Raw genomic sequence first — 21,267 nt, 5'->3', positions numbered from 1 at the left:
AAGTCAGGTCCCAAAAAGTAAAAGTTTCCAGCAGCGGCCCCACCAGCTGCTCAACTAACTCCGGAGCAGGTGAGGGACCCCTCCTGGCAAGGAGAGTGTCCTCGGGCCCCAGGCTGGGGGCTGGGAGGATGGAGTTCGGACCCTCCCGACACCTCCAGAGGCTCGGGTGGCCGGGCCCGCGAGGCTGAGCTCCCGACTCACCAGCGGCGCGGACGCCCCCGCCCGCGACCCCGCACACTTCCGGCCCCGACGCCCCGCGCCCCCCGCACGTCTACCCACTTACCGGCATCATTTTGGACCCGAACCGCATCGAAGCGGGTGGCCAGATTGCAGCCCCGGCAAAGCGGAGGCGCTCCGGGGGTCGCGGGCACCCAGGAGCAGAGCGGAGCGGAGGGCGAGGCCGCCAGCGAGGCGGCGGACCTGTTGAAAGGCGGGGGCGCGCGGGTGCCCCCCGCAGTGCAGGGGCGCCACCGAACCGCGGGCCCACCCCCCGACCGGTCCCCGGACACGGCTTTGTCTCCTCTGCGCTCGCGGTGGCCCAAACGCCCTCCTCCGCTCCGAAACCAACTAATCCCCGGCCTGGCCCCTGAGCCCAAGCCCGCCCCGCCCCCGAGCCCGCGTCCGCCCCGCCCGCGACGCGCCGGACGGCCTGGGGGAGGGGAGCGCGGGGCCGGCAGCGGCGCGCGCCTGCGCGGACCCGCGGGGCGGGGCGCGCCCCGGGCGGCGGAGCCAAAGACCTTTTCTTTCCTCGCCTCTGGTCGAAAGTGCAGTCGGGGGCGCGCGGCGGAGCGGCTCGAGAGCGCGCGTCTGGCGGAGCGGCGGGTGTTGGGAGGCGGTGCCTCGGGAAACAATAAACGTGAAAAACTTGCAGGGAGACGGAGGGCTGTGGCTCGCACCTGCTCTGCGGCTCGGAATTGAACGAGAGTCCAATCCTCTGCCTTCGGGAACGTGGGCTCGAGGTTCGACGCCTGGGCCCGGCGGAGAGGGGCGGCCCGTCCCGACGAAATGGAGATTCGCGTGTCTCCTGGGTCCGCAGCACAATCCGAAAGTTCCTCGACTTCTTCACCCTTGGTCTCCAGTCCTGTGATACTTGCTATAATGTTAAAAAAAAAAAGAAGGGCGGGGGGACTTCAATATGACAAAGGCAGACTTTATGTTATGTATATTTTTCCACAATCAAAATGAATAATTAAAAATATAAAAACAGCCAGGAGCCTGCGACTGGACTCGCAAGAGTAACGCAGGAGGATCGCAAGTTCGAGGCCAGCATGCGCAACACAAATAAAATAAAAAATGTAAGAAGAGCTGTCTCGGGCTGGGGTTGTGGCTCAGCGGTAGAGCGCTCACCTTGCACGTGCAAGGCCCTGGGTTCTATCCTCAGCACCACATAAAGACAAATAAATAAAACAAAGGTATCGTGTCCAACTACAACTAATAAATAAGTCTTTAAAAAAAAGAAGAGCTGTCTCAAAATAAAATTTTAAAAAACCCTGTAGATATAATTCAACGGTAGAGTAGTTGCCTAGCACCCTGGAGGCTCTAGGTTCCATCCCCAACGCTGGAAAAGGGAAAAGGGAAAAAAAAAAATGTCAAGCAGCATTTTGAAGAGCTTTTCGGCTTGTAACACCCTACAAACCGCCTGACGGAGAGATAGAATCTTTTTGTAGGCAGGGAAGCAAAGGCTTAGGAAAATTGCAGTGGCTTACTTTAAAAGAAAAACAGTTACCCCCTTCCACCTTCTAAGAAGTCCTTTAATTTCTCGTTAAGTTGTCGGCTTAAACTCAAAATCACTTTCCTCTGTCATTATACATGACTATTCAGTGGGACACACCTAGGTTTATGTGGCTCCAAGAATGGATGGCTTTTTATTAGTCTAGCATATCCTCTACCAGAATGTCCATTAAACTCCCTATTGCACCACCCCAGCTACTATATCTGAAAATATCATTATGATTGTAACAGGGGTCTACTTCATGCTTTGAACATAATCCTTGCTGCTTTGCCACTGCAGTATATTTTAAAACTGGTGGATTTTTTTTTTCTTACTCTTCTTCCTTTCCCCTCTTAGGGCGATTTATCTGTCCTTCAGCTCAGAGACCAGCAGAATGAAGGAGTCCATACTTCAGAATTGACACCTACAAATCTAAGAAATGGCTATCTTTCAAGGATTCAAATGAATTATGGCTCCTGACAGGGCAAAGCTGGAGAGTAGCCTTTGAATTACCTCTTTAAAAGCCTTCTGTTCCCCTTCACAGAATCATAGCCCCTGGGACAGGAGTCCCCTGTGTTTCTCCTTTACAAGCAAAGCAACAAAACTTCTTTTTGTTTTTATCAAAACCTAGTTCTCTTTATTCTATTGGCACTGGGACAAGAATCAAGCTTTCAGTTTCATGACCAATTGAAGTGGAGTTAAGCTGTCTCAAAAAATAAAATGCAAAGTCTAGCTATTTTAATAAAATTTTCTTTCCAGGCATGGTGGTCCCCACCTGTAGTCCCAGTCAGTCAGGAGGCTGAAGCAGGGAGATCACAAATTGGAGGTCAGCCTGGGAAACTTAAGGAGACCCTGTTTCAAAATAAAAATTAGAATAAGGGAGATTGAGGATGTAGCAGCTCAGTGGTAGAGTGCCCCTTGGTTAAATCCCTAGTAGTCAATGCCCACCCCACGCCACCCCCCAAAAAAAGAGAGTTTTCTTTACTAAAAAAAGGGAAATTCATTCTTTCATTCATTTGGTAAATATTCATCAAATACTTATCATGGGCTGGTTGTTCCTTACTGGAGATCCATTAATGAGGAGAATAAAGCTCAATGGACAATAAAGCCAAAAGTTTAGTATGTTAATAATTAACGTAAACTAATTGTAGTCGTTGGAAAAAAAGAAGATGTTAAGGGGATGAAGCTTACAAGTACAATAAGGTCATGTTTGAGCACAGACTTATAGGAAATGAACAAGTAACCTACATGAATATGTGAGAAAAGACTTCCAGGGAGAGGGAACAGCCAATGCTGAGATGGGAATCTGCACCATCTCACCCATCTGCAACAACAAGGAGGGCAAGATTGCTGGCAAAGACTGAATGAGAAAGAAATTAGTAGAAACGACAGGAAGGGTAAGATAATGCAAAGCCTTGTGGGCTGTTATGGTATGGACTTTGACTTTTACTCTGAAATGGGATCCATGGAAAGATTTTAAACAGAGGAATGCTGTGAGCTGACTTATATTTTAATAAAGTCACTCCTGCTGTTGTAGAAAACAAGATAAATTTAGAGAACCCAAAGGAAGCTCTTTTTCAATAATCTAGATGAAAGTAGGGGCTGGGGATGTGGCTCAGTCGTAGAGTGCTTGCTTAGCATACACAAGGCCCTGGGTTCAATCCCCAGCACCACACACACACACACACACACACACACACAAATGAAAATGGCTTAGGCAAGTGTGTAACCATGGCTGTAATGATTACAAAATTGGTTAGGTTTTGAATGTATTTTGGACAGCTGAATATACAAAATTTCCCAAAAGATTAGATATGGAATATGAGAGAAAGAAGTCAAAGATAAGTCCAAGATTTTTCACCTGATAAATGAAATTATTCACAAACCAAACTGGATAAGACCCTTAGTGGAACAGTTACACGAAATAGGAGCTCTGTTAACTTTTAGAATTTTAACAAAAATAAGAGAAACTCTGATCCTGAAGTCTAGTACATTTGTGGAAAGCAAAAAAAAAAAAAAAAAAAAAAATCTTTCTGGGAATTTGCAGTTCATAAAGAAATAAATTTGTACCCAAAAAAAAAAAAAACACTGCCTAGGATATCATGGTCCACAGTCATCTAGATAAAGAATTTTGAACTTCAGTCTCTAACTCTCCAGTTACCGCCCCACACACCAGAAAACTGCTCACACAAAAAAGTAAATTATCTTTAGTATGAGCATTGGCATCCCTGGATTAACAAAAATATTATTGCAATGGAACTGGAAACAAGGAAAGAAGAATTGGAATAAAACATTTCTGTTCTATTTCTTCACTACCTGTTTTCATAAATGCCCTGCCCAAGGGAAGGGAGGGGGAAAAGGACAGCAGCTGGCAATTTGTCCTGAAACTCACTTCCAGCCAATTGAGAATTCTCAGCTGCCAAATAGCAGGTATGTTTATTTTAAGGTCCTTTTTGTTTTGTTTGCTTATTTGTTTTTTAATCACAGACGTATGAAATCAAGGAAAACTTTTCTTTGCTCTTTTCCTCAAATTCCGTACCACTCACATATGGCTCTCAGATGGGTTGTCAGTTCCCTTCTAAGCTTCACTTTTCCTTTACTTCCACCCTCACCTACTTATTTTTTAAAGAGTCTCTACTTGGTTCTCCCCACCCTATAATTCTGTATTCCACTCCAAGAAAGATAAGTCAAATTACCACAAACTGTGTGGGGAGAAACTGTCTTCTCTCTTAGATCTCACCCCACCCCTAGGCACAGTACAATTAATGATATGTTTGGCTTGAGTTCAAATGTTCAAGTTCCCAACTTCTTCCCCATGTTACTCTTTCCCATTTCCCACAGATGTTCCAAACCCAGAATCCTCCTCCTACCCCCCCAGAAGATGAACTCTCATCTTTCTTAGTTAATAAAATAAAGACAACTGAGCTTGCACTCAATCCTTGAGGCATTCCTCCAAAGCCATGAAGGATCAGTGCCAGGACCAATCAGATACTAATATCTGCAGATGTTCAAGTCTTTTATGCAAAATAGTATAGTATTTGCATATAATCTGTGTTCATCATCCTGTGTACTTTTTGTTGTTGGTGGTGGTAGTGGTGGTTGTATCAGGGATTGAACCCAGCCACTTCACCACTGAGCCACATCCCCAACTCTTTCTTTTACATAGAGACAGGGTCTTGATAAATTGCTTAGGGCCTTACTAAATTGCAGGGGCTGGCTTTGAACTCTTAATCCTCCTGCCTCAGCCTCTGGGACTGCTGGGATTACAGGCATGTGCCACCAGGCCCAGCCATCTTGTATACTTTAGAGAATCTCTTGATCACTTACACTAACTGAAACATTGTAAATACTTTGCAAGCTGTTATACTGTATAACGCTTGTTACATTGTATTGTTTAGAGAATAATGACAAGGGAAAAAGTCTGAACAGGTTCAGTTCAGACACATTTTTTTTTCTGAACATTTGATTGAAATAGATTGGCTGAATCTGCCTATGTGGAGCCCACAGATATGGAGGACCAACTGTGCTCTTGTGACCTATGTTTTGTCAGAGACTGTTCTAGACTCTAGAAGCAACAAAGACTCATCCTTGAAGCTTATATTTTAGTTGGGAAGCTAGACAATAAGCAAATGAATGAGGTAATAATAAATGCTATGAGGGAAAAATCAAAAAGCAACCAAGTAAACCTAAAAGAGTAATGTCTATTTTAGAAAGGGTGGCCAGAGAACATCTCCCAGGAATGAAGCAGGGGAAGGAATCAGACTCTAGGCATTCGGAAGAAGGGCAAAGGGCCTAAAATAGTCTTGTGTTGACATCTTAAAGAAATAGCAAAAAGGCTAACGTGCCTGTAGCCAAATGGCCAAGGAGGAGAGTAATGAGAGACTGGCGGATGTAACCAGAGCCTGGAGCATGCAGCACCATTTAATGTGCCAATTATCTTCCCCAGATACTTCTTCTTTGAGCTTTATTTTAAAAATTTTTAACTCACATATAATAATTGTACATTTTTATAGGATACAGCATGATATTTCAATGTATGTATACAATGTGTAATGAATGATCCAATCAGGGTACTTGGTATTACTTAGTATATCCATTATCTTAGACATTTATCATTCCTTTGTGATAGGAATATTCAAAATTCTCTCTACTGGCTATTTTGAAATATGTAATTAATTATTGTCAACTATCATTATTTTGGGCTTTCTTAGGCTACAAATTTATTCACTTCTGTCCTGCATTCCCCTCAAATTAGTAGTAATCTTTTTTAGAAAAAAGAGATGGAGGAGAAGCTCGTTTTTCGTGCCTTAAATACCTTTCCTCCTTAAGGTATGTGGCAAAATTCTACTCATCTTTCAAGTTCCTACCTAAGTCATGTTTGATATTTCTCAAGCAGAACTAACCAATACCTCATCTACATTCTATGTTGCCCTGCTGCTACATGGTACCATATGACACAGAAATAAAAGACATTGCCGGGCAAGGTGGTGCACCAATCCCATGGCTTGGGAGGCTGAGGCAAGAGGATCTTGAGTTCAAAACCAGCCTCAGCAAAAGTGAGGCACTAAGCAACTCAGTGAGACCCTGTCTCTAAATAAAATACAAAATAGGGCTAGGGATGTGGCTCTGTGGTCAAGTGCTCCTGAGTAATCCCCAGTACCCCCCCAACAAAAAATCTCCAATGAGATTTAATGACAAAAATGACTTCTTATCCATTTGTGTACCTTCAGTCCTAACACTGTGTCTAGGACAAAGGTACCCAATAAATGCAAAATTGACAGTACACAATAAATGTTTACTATGCTCTCTTCTCTTTGCTAGGTTTGTGAGGTTTGGCTTCTGATTCCTGCAATAGCTTTGGGCAGTTCTTCCTTCGTCTTCTCCTTCCAAAGCACTCTCTAAATTCACCTAGGGATTGGCAAACTAGAGGCCAAATCTGGACCTCTGCCTGTTTTTGTATTGCCTATGAGCAAAAATGATTGACATATTTTTAATCGTGAAGAAGGAAAATCAAAAGCAGCAGTAGATTTTGTGACACATAAAAATTCCATGAAATCCATATTTCAGAGTTTATAAATAAGATTTTACTGGAATACAGCCACACTTGCTTATTTACATATTGTATTGTCTGGGGCTGCTTTCTGGCTATAACAGCAGAATTTATCAGTTTTTTGTTTGTTTGTTGTTATTGTTGTTTGGGGATTTAACCCAGAGCACTCTACTACTGAGCTGCATCCCCAGTCCTGTTTTATTTATTTATTTGTTTGTTTGTTTTTAAATTTTTAGACAGAGTCTCACTAAGTTGCTGAGGGTCTCACTACGTTACTCAGGCGAGCCTTGAACTTGCAATCCTCCTAACTCATCCTGACACATGGCATGAATTAAACCATGGTGACAGAACCCGAGATCTTTGTTTTGTCCTGGAGCTATGGCTCTTGTTTGTAGTCAAAGCCACAAGGCTGAGGGAGGAAAACCACTTGAGAACCTCCTGGGCAACATAGGGAGATACCAATCAAAACAAAGTCAAAAAAGTATACATTTATTTTCTGGAAGTTAGCTATTATATTTGCTCTATCCAGCAGCAAGAATAATCTGTTCAGCACACAAGTAATCATGTCACCCCCATGCTTCCAACTCTTTAGTCAAAGTGGAGGGGATGTAGATGGGGCAGGACTGAAGGTTGAAGGATATGAAAGCCAGATGAGTAGTACATGGACACATACACTTTTCCATCTTCTTGTGTATACTCTAAATTATAATAACAAGTCTTTTAAAAAAGAAAGGCCATCATTTTCTTTCTGTTGGATTTCTTTTTCTTTTTTTTTTCTTTTCTTTTGGTACCAGGATTTGAACCCAGGGGCACTTAATCACTGAGCTACATCCCAGCCTCACTAAGTTGCTAAGGCTGGCTTTGAATTTATGATCCTCCTATATCTGCCTCCCGAGCCTCTGGGATTATAGGCTCATGATTTCTCATCTGCTTTAAAAAAAAAAATTAGTTGTAGATGGACACAATGCCTTTATTTATTTTTATGTGATGCTGAGAATTGAACCCAGTGCCTCACATGTGCTAGGCAAGCACTCCACCACTGAGCCACAACCCCAGCCCCATAATGTCTTATCTTCTATTGTCAGCCCTCTCCCTGGTACCTCACCTCCCCCTTACTCATAATGCACCATTCAGGTTTCACTATTGACAAGCAAGAGAAGTCTATCCTAAAATACTGAAAACAGTCCAAGGCTTCCCAAAAACCTGTTGGTCACCAACTGAGTCTGCTGCAGCTTCCATTTTCCCTGTACAATGAGGAATGTACATGTATTTCTTCCTGGACTCTGTTAAAACACACTGTGAATGTGTCTGAAGAACTTTGTTCTAATCATTTTTTCAACTATTTTTAAACCTGGAGTTTAAACAATTATTTTTCAAGAGTACTGATATAGTTTGGATCTTAAAAGTCCCTCAAAGGCCCATGTGTTAAAAGTTCAGTCCCCAGCCTGTGTTACTACTGAAAGGTGATGGAACATTTAGTAAGTGGGGCCGACTGAGAGGGGGTTAGTTCATGAGTAGTGTGCCATTGAATGGGGTTATTGGGACCCTCTTTGTTTCCTAGGCACCATGAAGTGAGCAACTTTTTCCATGATGTGCTTCTGCCATGTTATGCTGCTTCACCACAGCCCAAAAGCAATGGTGCCAACCAACGATTGATCAAAAGCTCCAAAATTTCTTTTGCGTTTATTATCTCAGGTATTTTGTCACAGTGACTGAAAGCAGGCTAATACAAATACCTATGAAAAATACACAGGTTCTATAAAAAGTGGGCAATATTCAATGGGGAAAAGGCCTAATTTTTAAAGTTCTTGATATTCCCTGTAACTTAGAATACAGTGTTTCACTATCAAGTAATTATTAAATGAATGTAATCATGTTGCTGCTTTGAAAAGTTTTTTTTCAAATAGCTAAAGAAAAACAGAGAAGAAAGAAGTTAATCATATAGTCTTCTATATTATCATTTAAATCTTACTTATGTGGAGTTCATAACTCACTTCTAATAGCTGTTATGTGTAACATTTAAGTTAGTTATTACTTGACAGTTTAGAATAATCCACTACATCCCCATTATTGCCCAATGTGTGTTGAAGAAGAGTAACATCTCTAAAAGTCTTGGATAAACACAAATTTTATTTCTCTAGTTAAAGCCCAGAGGGAGCTTTAAAAAGGTCCTCAGAGAAGGAAAATTTAGAAGACTACAAAGTCAAAACAACAGAGTAGTATCTGTTAGGAAAGAATTTTCACTTAAAAATATTGAGTCCCTGAGCTGTAACCTGTGAAAGCTTTTGCTATTTTTCCCCCTTAGAGAAATTTGTTTTCTGAAAGTGTTTCTCAATAGATTTGGGGGAGAGCATAAACCTATTCTCAAACATACTTCACATTTACCACAGCTAATAGAAGGATATGGAATTGAAAAAAATCAAAATCAATTAAAGCATGTTTATACACATTACATGTGTATGTGATAAGATGACTTATGTAAAGTGAAATAAGCAACAAGAGAAATATATTATCTTCCATTCGTCATGTTAAAAAGGAAATATATTTTCCTAAATTTTTTATTTGTTCTTTTTAGTTATACATGACAGTGAAATGTATTTTGATGTATTATACACACATGGAGTATAACTTCCCATTCTTGCAGTTGTACATGATGTGGAGTTACACAGGTTGGGTATTCTAGATATGCTAACTTAATTAATTGATTCAATAAATTCTAAAGTACTTATTTTGCATGTTCCAGGTACAATTCTAAGCTCTCTAGGGACACCAAGGTGGAAAAGACAGATAAGTTCCTGCTCTGCTCATTAAAAGTTTTTATTCTTACTGAGATGAAAGGTGATAAGAAAAGTTTTTATTCTAATTGGGATTAAGGTGATAAGTGAATAAGACAAACGCTAAGAAAAAACAAATTAAGATAGTGTTGTAGAGACTGGGGATGGGCATTTTGGAAAGAGTGGTCAAGAAAGTCCTATCCAAAGAGATGACATTTGAACTGAGATCTGAAGGACAGGAAGAACAATCCTCAGAAGAAGTGGATACAGGGGGGCAGCAAATGCAAAGACACTCAGAGCGGTGTGGTTGGCATGTTTGAGGAACAGAAGAAAAGCCAGAATGTCTAGAACAGAGAGCCTAACCCCAAATCACACAACTAATAAATAACAGAGAAGATGTTCTAATCCTCATCTGCCTAAGACATTTGTCCATATTCTACCACTGTGCAACACTATCTTAAAGAACAGAAAGATGACTCAGCTTTTATCTCCTTATGGCTTGGATGTGAAAAATCTCCCAAAGTCTTATGGATTCAGAGGAAGGGCTTTAGGGGTGTGATTGGTTCATAAGGGCTCTGACCGCATCAGTGGAAAAATGCATTGCTGGATGGATGGACTAGTGGGAAGTGGGACTTAGTTGGAGGAAGTAAGTCACTTGGGGCATGCACTCAAAGGATTTATCTTTTCCCCAGTCCTCTCCTGTTTCTTTGTGATCCTCCTGCCCCAGCCTCCTGAGTTGCTGGGATTGCAAGCATGTACCGCCACACTCAGCACTGAGTGTGTTTTGAAGTTAACTTGAGCAACATATAAAGAAAGCATGAAATAAAAGAGGCAAGTCTCACAAACAGAAAGTCTTCCTCCAAGAGAGGAGATACACAGACAAATAAATCATGGCATCACACCAGCTGTATCAAACTCAGCTTCACCTAACCCTCAGGTCTCAGCCTCAACCCATGATGCATTCTCACGTCTTATCTTAGACTGGAATGCAGCTCTGATGCTTCAGATTAAGGGATCAGATAAGCCGCATGTCAAAGATTCTTGTAGCTTCTCACAGATGCTGGCAAAGAACTATTCAGTCTGAAGAATCTGTACTTCTGGTGGTTCCCAGGGAACCCTCCCAGTGTGCAGTTCTTCGGGAGACAGTGCAGCGTTGGCTAGTGAAACTGTGATTAAACTGGTGTTCATATGAGAAAGGGTGGTAAGTTCAGACAGGAGTTGTTACTGAGATAGTAATCATAGGTAAGTGGCAGATGACCAAATTGTGGGCAGGGCAGGCTCAAGTTGCCAGACAAGCTGTCATAAACAAGGAGGACAGAAACCTTAGCGAAATGTAACACCACAGATGAATTCAAGAGAGACATTTTGTTCTGGTGCTTACCTGGGTCAAATACACCCATTTTAACTCAAGCCAGCCTGGATTTAAGTGAATAGCTGTGTCCCAAATAAATTTTATTTAAATTATATTTTATTTAAAAAGCCAAGCTTCTTCCTATATCTGGGCAGACAGGGGAATAAAGTATAACTCCATTTCCCAGCTGCTGATTGCCACAAAAGAAGATAATTTTCTAGAATGTGATGTTATAATTTGGATCTGAAATGTCACCGAAAGGCTGAATGTTAAAGGCTTGATCTGCAGAGTGGCACAACTAGGGGAGATATAAACTTTAAGAGGTGGAGCCTTAATGGAAGGAGGTTAAGTCACCTCTTTCTCTCTGCTTCCCTGCACCATGAGGTAAGCAGATCTCTCTGCCATGCGCTCCCAACATGATGTGCTGCCTCACCACAGGTTCAAGAGCAAATAGGCTGAAAGGATCATGGACTGAAACCTCCAACACTGTGAGCCAAAATAAACTTTTTCTCTTTTGAAGTTGGTTTTTACAGTAATGGACAACAGCAACTTGTACATTACACGTGGAACTTGTACATACTATGTGTTATGTGGGTGGTGGGAAAGGTGTACATTTTTCCTTTAGATCTGTAGAAGCAGCTCCTCTAAACTATTCAGATGGATTATGAACCAAATTCTTTCATGATATGATTAGGGAAAATCCATGAATATTAGTAATAAGAACTGCCTTTGATTTTTAAGTTTCATGCCAAAACATGAAATTGTACAACATGTAAGTATCTTATTAAATACACCAAAAGTACAAAATTGATACTATTAATATTCCCTTTTATAAAAAATTTGGACTTTGATAAGTAACTTGTGCAAAGTCACATATTGATAAGAAATAGTGACAGGTCACCCTAATGCAACAATTTTTGAGTTTTATTTTCTATATCAACTTTTTTAGGTATAATAACATACAATATAATGCGTCTTAAGGGTATGTCCTGCTAGCTGGCCGGGTTGACAAGATGAGCTGGGTCCAAAGGAGCTGGCTGCAACAACAAACTAAGAAAACTGCGAAGAAACCACGCAACACCTGAACATGAGTTTTGAGGGTGGGACTGCTCTGGGACCCCAAGGGTCAGATCCACACTAGATAGCACTGAAAGGAGCAAGAGAGAAAGCGCACTTGGAACCCCTCTATGTATTGGGGAAAAGACATTCAATAGAATATTCCACCCAAATAAGGCAAGGGATAGGGTTCTGAAAGGTGGAGTCTTGCTTGGTGATGTCTTGCGGTCAGCAGATCCATGGACATCTTGGCAAGTCACGCCCATCTCAGAGGAGAGGCTCACTTACCTTGCACAGTCCAATAAGCGTGCAACGCAAGACCAGTCCCCTCATATTCTCAAATGCGCGTAGCTCACACACACAGCCCAAGGATGGCTGGTGGCAGGCATGGTTCTTTGAGACTTGCCAAATACATAAACTCTCTCGAATACCACTAAATCAAGTTATGTGACATTCTGTTCACTCTTGTGCCTGTTGTACCAGTCTTTCCTACTCTGGAAACCACTGGCTTGATATCTGACACTAAAGAGTAATTTTTGCCTGTTCTATAATGTTATATAAATAAAAACAAATGATATGCATTCTTTTGTGTTTGACTTCTTTTGCTCAGCATAGTGGTTTTATCATTGTTGTATTCTTGAGGGAGTTATACTTTGGCATACTGTACTCTTCACTGATAACCTCAGTGAGTACAAAATTCAAAAGAAAGATTTCAACTTTCAGTCTCACTTTCATATACAATTTTAAAAAGTAGTACCAATAAGATGAAATTTCATTTATATTGTGTTTGCATCTTACATTACCTTTTTTTTTTTAATTTGTGAGGTTCCTCCAGCTTTACTGAGACATAACTGACAAAATTGTATGATTTAAGGTGGTCAACATGATGCTTTGATACATACATAAGTTGTGAAATGATTATCATGATCAAGTTAGTTAACACATTTATCACCTCAGTTACCATTTTGCATATGTATAGTGAGAACATTTAAGATCTACTCTTTCAGCAAATTTCACATCATCAGTATCTTTTTGAGATTCATTTATATTATTGTAATATATCAATATATTTTAATTGTTATTGCTATGTAGCATTCCCATTGTTTATGTGTACCACAATTCCTCTCTCCATTCACCTGCTGATAGATAGTTGGGTTCTATCTTATTTCTGGCTATTACAAGTAAACGTGATACAAACATTTATATAAAAGTTTTTTAAAAAATATTTATTTAGTTAGTTTTAGTTGTAATTGGACACACTACCTTTATTTTATTTTATTTTTATATGTGGTATTGAGGATCAAACCCAGAGCCTCACATGTGCTAGGTGAGTACTCTACTGCTAAGCCACAACCCCAGCCTATATAAAAGCCTTTTTGTGAACATATTTTCATTCCAACCCCCTCATGTGGTACTGGGGATTGAACCCAGGGGTTACTTTACCTATGAATCACATCCCAGTCCTTTCTTTTGTTTATTTTTTATTTTGAGACAGGGTCTCACTAAATTACTCACATTGGCCTCAAACACTATCCTCCTGCCTCAGCCACCACGTTGCTGGGCTTATAGCTGTGCATCACTAAGCCTAGCTTAATTTATCTTTGACCAATACCTAGTGACAGAATTGCTGGGTCAATTCATTGGTCATTTATTTATAAAAAACTGCCAGGCTATTTTTAAAAATGGTTGTACATTTTATACTCTCACTGGCAATGCATGAAAAAGTTCCAGTTCTCCACACACTCATAAACACTTGGTGTTTTCTGATGACTTATGATAAGCATCTTTTCATGTGCTTATTGGTCATTCAGATATTTATTTTTATGAAGCCTTTAGCCCATTTTAATTGAGTCATTTGCCTTATTATTGAGTTGTAAGTATTTTAAAATATATTTTGGGAAGCTGTGCACAATGGTATATACCTGTAATCCCAGCAACTTGGGAGGCTGGGGCAAGAGGATTGCAAGTTCAAATCCAGCCTCAGCAACTTAGAGATCCTGTCTCAAAATTTAAAAAAATAATAGTAAAAATGGTTGAGGATGTAGCTCAATGGTTGAATGCTCCTGGGTTTACTCCCCAGTACCACACACATACGCGCGCACACACACACACATACACACACACACACATATAAACACAAGTATATGCATATATACATATATATTCCCATTTGTGTATGTGTGTATATATACACACATATGTATATGCCTACATATATATGTATATTTGGGGGCAAATGTCCTTTGACAGATATGTGTATTGAGAATATTTTCTCCCATAGGTGTCTTGTCTTTTCATTTTCTTAACATGAGTTAAACATTCCTAGTCCACAAATCTAAAGCATGAAAATCTCCAAAATCCAAAAGTTTCTGAGTGCTGACATGACACCCAAGTGAAAGATTCCATATCTCATCTCATGTCACAGACCACAGTCAATACAGATGAACTAAAAATATTATATAAAATTACCTTCAGGTTATGTGTACAATGTGTACATGAAACATAAATGAACTTCATCCACAAGATATCTCATTATGTATATGCAAATATTCCCAAATCCAATACATCTGAAATCCAAAACACTTATGGCTACAAGAATTTCATATAAGTCATACTCAACCTGTGGTATCTTTCAAAAAGAAGCAATTGTAATTTTGATGAAGTTAAATTTATCATCTTTTCTTTTGTGCTTTTTACATCCTATGAAATCTTGCTGACCTCAAAGTATCAAAGGTTTTCTCCCATGTATTCTTCTAGCACTTTTACAATTTTAGGTCTATGATCCATTTTTAGTTACTTTGTGGGTATGTTTGAAAGTGTCAAAAAAAACTTTTTTCCCTACCTGAAGATCCAGTTTTCCCATGATAATTTGTGAAATACTCTATCCTTTTTCTCACTTAATTGTCTTGGTTCCTTTATCAAAAATCAGTGCTAGCATGACACACAAGTGAAAAATTCCATATCTCACCTCATGTAAACAGACCACAGTCAACACAAATGAACTAAAAGTATTATATAAGATTACCTTCAGGTAATCATAAAATTTATATATGTATGTATATATATATATATATATATATATATATATATATATATTTAATGATTATATATTTTATTTATATATAAATATTAATTATATATATTATCATTACCTTCAGATAATCATAAAATTTATATATATATATATATATATATATATATATATATATATATAAAATTTATTTTTTGGTTCTCCATTTTGTCCCATTCAGTTATGTCTTGCAAAGTATTCCCTTTTCTCTACTGTGCTGCCCCACAGATTCTATCCTGTTCAACAGCCCCAAACTCTCATCTCTGTCTCCTCTTCATTTCAGAGAGACTCCCCTCCCCCAAACTCTGAGCTCTACCTAGTGATGACATAGTCTAGAAATTGTTCCCAGGTCAAGAGCCAGGGTCAGTGGTGCTCATCCATCAGCTTCCATTTCTCCAAGGATCTCCTGTGCTCTGTTGCTAAATGCCTGAAAATAGCTATCTCATATTTTGTCTAGCGCTCTACTTGTTTGTGGCAGGAAGACTGTCAATTATTGCCAGTTCCAATTACTCCATCTTGATGGAAGTAGAAGTAAAGGCTTTCTCCTCCTAACCCTAAGTTATAGTGCCTCCCAAACCTGGGGAAAAAAAAAAAAACCCTGGAAGAACACCTTACCACTGCAATTGGCAGCAATTTCAGCAGCAGCTATAACTCTCTGCAGTTACAATTCCCCGAAGTGTGTCCCTATTGGCAGTATGCTCACTGCCAAAATTGAAGTGAGCCATTAAGATGCAGTAGATGCACTGAAAACCCTCAAAAAGGGTTTCTTTTGTGTCTGAGAATTACATGAAGACTGGAAGAGGTTTCAAAGGTCAATTTAGCAGATTCTTTATGTAGACACAAATGCATAGGTGTCCACTAACTAGTAGTGGACACCTACTATTTCTTCCACTAATTCAAGGCCACCAAAAAAGTCTAAGCATAAAGGGGGTTACAAACCACTGTGTCCCAAGATGAGCCCAAATACATCATGGGGATCTAAATGTCCCAGCAAGGACATACGCATAACCAACAAAGAGAACCTTCTTGGGCTTTAAGCTAGCTAAGAAGATCTAGATATCAACCTAACTACCTGGTGACAGCAAGGATCAGATGAACCGGGCCCTCATAGATACATCCAGAAGCAGCAAGCAGGTTAGTATAATCACCTCTGGGGATGTATGTGGGGGTTTGGAGAAGACAATATTGACAAGCAGCCTGTGAGAGAGGGAGCTAAAGATAACTGAAGCTAAAAATTAAACCAGGGTAAGTTAGACCTGTGAAACCCAAACCAATTGAACCTAAAGATGACAGGACACGTTTGCAGATCTTGGTGGGCAGTGATAAGGTAAATGGTTCCTTTTGGATAATTCCAACACCCTCAACCATGAATTTTAAGTAAGTCTAAGAAGAAGTTTTGAAAAACAAAAACAAAATGAACAGAAGGATTTTCCAACAAGCTGGAATAAAACTTCTACCAAGTATGTTTGTTCCTGGGTGCCAAGAACCGGAGGACAGCAACTGCTATCAAGAGATTAAACACCTGCTGAGTCTTTGTTAATAAACATTTCTCAGACACAAGCAAAAGAAAATTGGTCCCTTTAACTAGAGGCCAATTACCAAGTGTCTAACTATGCCCCTGAAATAAACTCTAATTAATGTTCAAGAAATTCAGTCTCAAAAGTATATATATATATATATATATATATATTAGAGTAATTAAAATCATGGACTTGCAATGTCACACAAAACTGCATTGGAAGCCAACCCTGTCACGTGGTGCCTGTGTGGCACTGGACAATTTATTTAATCTTTGGACGCCTCGGTTTCCCCATCAGCAAAATAAAGGAAACAATACTTAGCTCTCAAGTGACTATGAGAATTAAGAGAGATAGTGTAGACAAAACATTTATCCCAGAGCCCAACCCATGCCTCCATAAGAAGTAGGGGCAATTATTATCACACAATGTCAAAGTCATTTTCCCCAACTTGTCCACTGACTGTTGGTGTGGATTATATAGTGCACACCCTCTGGAAAAGTCTGGATCTCTCTAACCAAGATCATACTCTCACTTGGGTCAGAGGTCCAGATTCCCATGATCTTCTTCTTTAGACTCTTTATTCTCCAAGCAAAGGAACTGTCTAGTTTTACCTCCATCTGCTGAAGTTTGAATGTGTCTTCCAAAGTTCAGATATCAAAATGGAATCACAAATGCAATAGTATTATGAGGTGGAGTGAGCAGGATTAGTAATCTTATGAAAGGATTGGAAGGAACTAGTATTTACCCTTTTGCCCTGTTCCTTTTGCCATTTATCCCCTCCTGAGGATGCAGCAACAAGATGCCATTTTGGAAGCAGAGAGACTTGAACCTCACTAGACAATGAACCTGTTGGTGCCTTGATCTTGGACTTCCCAGTATATAGAACTGTGAGAAATAAACTGCTGTTGTTTATAAATTACCAGTCTCTGGTATTTTGTTATAGCAGCACAAACAGGATCTTTGACTCAAGTCATTTCTTTACAGGTCTTTGGTTCCCCAAAGCCCTACTTGACTATTCACCAGTCTCAGTCTTGTCTTTGTGGATAATCACAGAATTGCCTGGACGTCGGAATATATATGTTAGTGAAACCTCACAGAGAACATGAGCTTTAGCTCAAAATAACTGACTCAACCCAAGAACCAGCAGCTGGTGAGAAATGGGAAAGAATGAAAGAATGCTTTTTCAGGAAAGAGCAAGTGAGTGAGCAAAATTCAGTGAGGAGGCTGGCCACCTGTCATAGCATTGGAAAAGAAAACAGAACCTAGTTTCCAACGACCAAAGAGGCCCGACACTAAGATTGGATGTGTAGGATGTGGTCAGCTTTGAATCAAGACTGAAGCAGTTAGCCATAGGTGGGAGAATGAGAGCATCTGCTGCTCACTTGCTGTACCTCAGAGCAGAGGTGCTTTCCCCACTAGAGGGGCTGCAAAGAGGGCAGACAGAATCTCTGGATGTAGGTACCATACCTGCAAATGACATGTCACTCAGACCCTTCAAGCAGCAGTAGCTACATCACATATCAATATAATCTGGGAGCATCCTGGCCACCCCATAGAGACCTGACTGCAAAGAGGAATGTCAAGATGTACAGGACATGAAAGTTTGCAAAACAACCCCAGGGAATAAAAGAATTACTATTCTATCAAAGGGAAATGACTGCTCCATTTGTGAGAATGTTGCAAATTATATAAGATTATACAAATAACTCTAAGGAGGTTATCAAAGTTGAATTGACGATTAACTTGTAACTTAAATATTTGCAAAACTAAGTTTTTATTGAATTAAAAAGTGACATGTTTTAATGACTTGCTCGTGAATTCTGAAAAAAGGCACTTGGTTTTTAAATTTTTACACTATTGTTTTGCAAGCCTGAATAAAGTTTTTATCACTTGCCAAAGTGCACATGGTTCTTAAGCTTTCCAAGTGAGACTGTTTCTATAATTATTATATGCACTACAGTTATCACATAGGCAATTTGAAGGTGAATCCATATACCCTTCTTCTGAGTATCTGTTGTTTTTAAAAATTGTGAGAAAAGTTCCCTTTATGTAAATCACTTTCCCTCAAAAAAGATCATATAGCAACCAAACTATCACTTCTGAGTAAATTATTGGATAGTTGGTGACATCATACAATTATTGAAAATTTAAGAATATAAATATTGTTGTAGTTATATTTTAAGTCCTTATCTTCTAGATATACAAATAATAAATACATATAGATTGAATGATATGAGATCTAGAATTTGCTTCAAAATAATATTGAATAGAGGATTTATACAACGGTGTATAATGAGATTGGTCTGGACTTTTGAAGGTGAGTGATGGGACCCAGGCGCACATTATATATTCTCTCTCTCTTTTTGTATATGTTTAAAATTTTCCATAGTAAAATGTTAAGAAAAAACAGGACATGACTTCAAATATTAAAGGATCATTCTACATATAGAAGAGGGCTTTGATTCAATGAGTAGAAATATCAGGAGGAAGTTTGGTTGAATTAACCAAAGAGGAAATGTCCTGCCTTGTGAGACCAGCGCCAGGAGGTGATGATGGCCTAATGGTTCTAGGCCATGATCATTGATGGTTGCCCACGTCACAGAGTGACAACCAGATATGATATGCCTCCTGACAGAAATATACAACACTGCCTGTGACGCAATGTCTTTTAAAGCTTTATGGAGTAGTTTTAGTTTTCTATTGCTGCAGTAACAAACGACAATAAACTTCACTACGCCACAATCATCATTTTACCGTTCTGAGGGTCAGAACCCCAGTATGGGCCTTATTGGATTAATATTAAGGGGTCATCAGGTTAGGTTCTATTCTGAAGATTATGAAAGCTAATCTATTTCCTTGCTAACTTGGGTGTTGGTAGAATTTAGTCCATTGTAGATGTAGAGCCAAAGTCGTGTTTTCTTGCCAGCTGTAAAATGTAGCTGTTCCCAGCTTCTAGACACTGCTGTATCCATTCACTCATGGGCCCCACTTTCAAATCCACCTCCAATGGTCCCATTTCTTTAAAAAGGACATTGCAAAGAAAAACGAGAGAGAGAGAGAGAAGAGAGAAGGAGAACCTATAGATCAAGAGACTTAAAAACGTATCAACCAATATATGTATTTTATAAGAATCCTGATTTGAATACCAAACTATAGAGGGGGAGAAGGGAAATGGAGAAATTTAAGCACAAATATACAATGACTTTAAAATTTAATACACAAATGCTTTCATTGAAAATTTACCAAAGGATAGAATAGAAAAAAGGCAAAATGTAGAAAATGAAAAATCAGAGTAAACAGAGAGATTGGTAATAGATGTAAATAAAAAACATTTAATATTGATGATCAATTAATTATAATAATAGTTTTTTGCATGTCTAAAAACAATCTAAAATATCAGTATCAAGCTAAGTGTGGAAATATGATCGGAAGGAAATTGAAATGCACTAAATTCTCACCTCATTCAGGAGGGGCTATAAATGCTAATTAAGTTTAACTTTGTAAGAAAAAAGGTGTGCATGTTAAAAATTTAGGGTAGCCACAAAAATATTGCATCTAGAATTATAGTAGGAAGAATTTAAAAAATATTAATTCAATGGAGGGCAAGAAAAAAAGGTATTTTTTAGAAAGCATGGAAAAAAGAAAACACAAAATTAGATAGTAATGACAAATCTAAATATATTAGTAATCACAGTAAATGTAAATGGTAAAATGCACCAATTTAAAAAAAAAAGACTCTTAGATCAGAGTTTGAATTCCAACTAAATGTTCTAAAGTATATATACCTTACCATCTATTAAAAATTAATATCACAATAAAAACATAGAATTTAAGGAAATAACAATAAAAGAATAAAGAGGCTATTACATAATTCACTAATATAACAAAACTGTCCTAGAAAATGCTCATAGAAATTCAAGAGATTCTTTCCAACAGACTTCATTTACTTCGTTGCTGTGTATACTTCTTTTAACAGTTTTAGATTTTATCTTTCATGTGTCTTTATGTATTTAAATAGTGCAGTACCAAAACATCTACTGGCACAATAGTCATTTAGGTACTTTGAGGAACCAATACTAGGAAAGACAAATGGAAGGTAAGCAAAGCCAATGAGCTCTTAACTCTTCAGAGAAAAAAGCAAAGAATCATAGCAATTCCCACGAATGTACAATGAGTTCATTGTCATAAAGGGCCATGAAGTGCAGAGGAAGGAACAGGCTTTCTAGAAGAGATGGTATGGCAGGCAGAATTCCAAGAGCGATTCCCAACATCCTCTCACACTTTCATAATCTCTTCCCCTTCGGGTGGATGGAACCTGTAAATATGAAGTGATATTATTCCCATTATTATGTTGGGCCCAGTCTAGTTACATGAGCCCTTTCAGACTGTTTTCTCCACCTAGTGGTAGATGAAGTCAAGGAAACTCAAAGCACAAGGAGACAACTTCAGAGAGGCTGTCTGGTGCTAAGATGGAAAGGGCCCCTGGAAAGACTTGAGAGCAAGCAACCCCTAACCAACAGCCAATGAGAAGACAAGGGCCTCATTTCTACCACCACACAGAACTGAATTTGACCAACAATCTATGTGATTTTAGAAGATTCTTCCCCAGAGTCTCTGGATAATCTCCCATTCCAACTGGCACCTTGATAGAGAAATAGAGGGCACCTGGCCCTCTATCTCTACCTGTGTGACCCTGAGCAGAGAATCAGTTGAGCATGCTCAGAAGTCTGACCTG

General features: G+C 39.4%; 1 protein-coding gene across 2 annotated transcripts in view; it reads right to left on the bottom strand.

Annotated features, from left to right (window-relative positions):
• Tp53bp2 (tumor protein p53 binding protein 2) overlaps positions 1–21,267 on the bottom strand; it is a 199,231-nt gene that overhangs the window by 56,212 nt on the left and 121,752 nt on the right. Inside the window, exon 1 of one of the 2 annotated variants that reach the window (XM_076831708.1) lies at positions 284–538. The exons of the other annotated variant lie outside the window; for it this stretch is intronic. Within the exon in view, the coding sequence (XP_076687823.1) occupies positions 284–310 (27 nt within the window). The 5' untranslated portion in view covers positions 311–538. Of the gene's footprint in view, positions 1–283; positions 539–21,267 lie in introns of those variants that run through there. 2 annotated transcript variants of the gene reach the window in all.

Source organism: Callospermophilus lateralis, chromosome 13 (assembly GCF_048772815.1).
Source record: "Callospermophilus lateralis isolate mCalLat2 chromosome 13, mCalLat2.hap1, whole genome shotgun sequence".
NCBI classification, from domain to species: domain Eukaryota; kingdom Metazoa; phylum Chordata; class Mammalia; order Rodentia; family Sciuridae; genus Callospermophilus; species Callospermophilus lateralis.
The sequence above is the reverse complement of the archived record's forward strand: the minus strand, read 5'-3'. Positions and strand labels throughout refer to the sequence as shown.